General features: G+C 46.1%; 1 protein-coding gene across 5 annotated transcripts in view; it reads left to right on the top strand.

The window, feature by feature from the left end:
• Window positions 1-2700, top strand: part of LOC111972700 (SAM and SH3 domain-containing protein 1) — a 357764-nt gene that overhangs the window by 273770 nt on the left and 81294 nt on the right. For all 5 annotated transcript variants that reach the window (XM_023999743.2, XM_023999742.2, XM_023999746.2 and 2 more), the window contains exon 2: window positions 977-1105. In XM_023999743.2, the coding sequence (XP_023855511.1) occupies window positions 977-1105 (129 nt within the window). The remainder of the gene's footprint in view (window positions 1-976; window positions 1106-2700) is intronic.

Below are 2700 nucleotides of genomic sequence, written 5' to 3'. Positions count from 1 at the left end.
TGTGTGTGTGTGTGTGTGTGTGTGTGTCAGGTGGAGCTGGAGGCCTTAGGCTTAATGGACTGTGGAGGCTATGGGCTAGTAGAGAAACACACTGGCATGTACACACGGCACACATACGCCACATGCACAGCACACCGGCCTCCAACAGMSAAACAAACAAACAAAAACACACTGACCCAGACAGTCTTCATCTCTACAGGAACAAGTTTAAAGGTCTTCGTCTTCCACAAATCATACTGATTTACTTTCCTTCTCCTTTCCGTTCTCCTTCCTATTCCCCTACGCAACAGGCCATAGCTAGTATAGCCCACAGAGCTAATTGGTAAATGTGCTGGAAGCTCTAACCCGATCTATCTCTAACAGACTTCCCCTCCCTCAGTAGCACCACTGTGTTAGCTAATAATCTTACCCTGGAGTGGCAGCCAGAGGAAGAAGTGGCGTGCGAGTAATTCGATTTGTGCTCTCTCGCACACCGCCCGCCACACTGCACCGCCATGCCCGGCCATGCTAGCCGAACGCCTGCCTGCCAGTTGGCGCGTCTCACCCTCTACTAATTACAAGCGTATGTGACAGGGGTTTTATTAAGCTGTGCTTCACCCAGAGTGAGAGACAGATGGGGAGCTGGGGTTGTTAGCCAGTCCCCTTTCCCTCGCCTGGAGTACGGTACTGTGGAGGTGGAAGCAGTGGGGGGAGTGTGGAGCTTACTGAAGGGTTTGGCTCAGCTTGAATCTTATACACTGTAAACAGTAGTGAAACCAATGTTTTTCATCCAGACAAAGGCGTTGGTGCCATTTTGGGCCCTCAAATTGAGGAATCAGTGTGAATCTGCAAGTGTCTCCCCAACTTACAATTTCTTTCTTCCATTCTGGTTCAAACATATGGGCTTCTTTTATTCTCTCCCTCTGAATTCTATGTTTTCTTACTCTGTCTGTCCTTCTGAATGACTTACCACTCTCTCTCTGTGTGTGTTGTGTAGGATGGTTCTCTGGGGAACATTGATGACCTGGCCCAGGAGTACTCAGAGTACTACAACACCTCACTCAGTGACGTAAGCGACCGCATGGAGGAGCTACGCAAGAGACGTGTGTCCCACGACCTCGACATGGTACGTCCCCACAAACACACTCATCACATACCGAGTACCTACAAACACCAATCATACTGTTGCATGTCCCCACAAACTCAAGGCCATCAATCCTGCTGCAATACAGTGGAACTGAGTCCCCACAAACCATCACCTACTACTGCAGCAGAGTTTAACCAAGTTCTATCAAAACAGGCCCACCAGCTTACATCAATACAATATCAGCTAAAGAGCTGTGGTAACCCGCTTCTTCATGGCTCTACAATTTGTTGTTGAACTTATATAGAATACAACTATGCTGATTTTACTATTGTGAAGTGAGAGCCAAAATGCTTGAGGAAAATGTTAATTTTGTCAGATCTCCTTTTTATAATTCATAGTATCCTCAAACACGTCGTTCTTCGATCAGGTTGATATCTTTACAGAGTGTGATTTCCCAATGTGCTGCCAACAGCCTGGGAGCCAGACCTGGAGTTGGGGGAGGGACGTTTGGAGAGCAATCCAGTGAGTGTTTGTGTTTGTGACTGTGTTCTAAAACACTTAGTTGCCCTCCTGCCTCCTGGTGCCTGAAAGTGCTTGGTTGTGTTTTGGGGCTTCTAGGGGTTCTCATTCACATGGATGTAGGGTAGTGGGGCATGGCACCTCTGTGTTGCCAAGTTACTGGCTGAGGTATTGAAGAATGCAGCTGCTCCTGGCAGAGAGTGCTGCTCTGAGTACCCCTGGGGTCTATGCTCCATACACACACAACACAGAGAGAGATAGGGGGGTTAGTGCTCATATGCTAGCTTTATTAACAGGCTATGATAACACTATTCAAAGGATTGGTATCTACTTAGAATCCTTGAAAACAGACAGCATCAGTTCTGAATTCGCATTTCCAGAACTCCAAGTAGTAAACTGGACTGACCTCAGTTTATTCTACTCATCCTGAACATAAAAAGAAGTGAGCCGAATTTAATATAGTAACTGATATTTATTTTGTTTTATTCTGTAACAGAAGTCACAGGGACACATTTTGTGTTGAGCACAAAAACAGATAATTCAATTAAGTGGGAAGAGAGTGACCATACCTATGCTAGAGACATATTTGTAGGACTCCTATTTCATTGACAAATGTTCACCGTTAATCTCCTCAGCTCTATCATAAAGTACTATCCAGTTATAGGCATAATAGAGGTTGATTAGAAAACGAGAGACACATAGAAACTCCCCCAGGCTTTCAGCAGCCATGTGGTTTTGGTTGATTTGAGAGGTGGGTCTCAATGAAAGATGGTATGGGTGAGTTATGGAGGGCTCAGCTGTCCTGATTGATGTTGGCCAAAGATTATGTCTGCTCTGCTCTCAGCTTTCCAGTGAAGCAATCTCACATCCATCATTGAAGAGTCAGTGTCTGTCGTTTGAGAGAATCTCTACACAGTTTTGTGTGTGTGTGTGTGTGTGTGTGTGTGTGTGTGTGTGTGTGTGTGTGTGTGTGTGTGTGTGTGTAGTGTGTGTGTGTGTGTGTGTGTGTGTGTGTGTGTGTGTGTGTGTGTGTGTGTGTGTGTGTGTGTGTGTGTGTGTGTCGTGCTTGCTGTGAGGTGTAGGTGTGTGTGTGTATGTGTTCGTGCATGTGTAGG

The sequence above is a fragment of the Salvelinus sp. IW2-2015 genome, linkage group LG14 (genome assembly GCF_002910315.2).
Source record: "Salvelinus sp. IW2-2015 linkage group LG14, ASM291031v2, whole genome shotgun sequence".
Taxonomy (NCBI): Eukaryota; Metazoa; Chordata; class Actinopteri; order Salmoniformes; family Salmonidae; genus Salvelinus; species Salvelinus sp. IW2-2015.
This window is presented reverse-complemented; position numbering and strand designations above follow the sequence as displayed.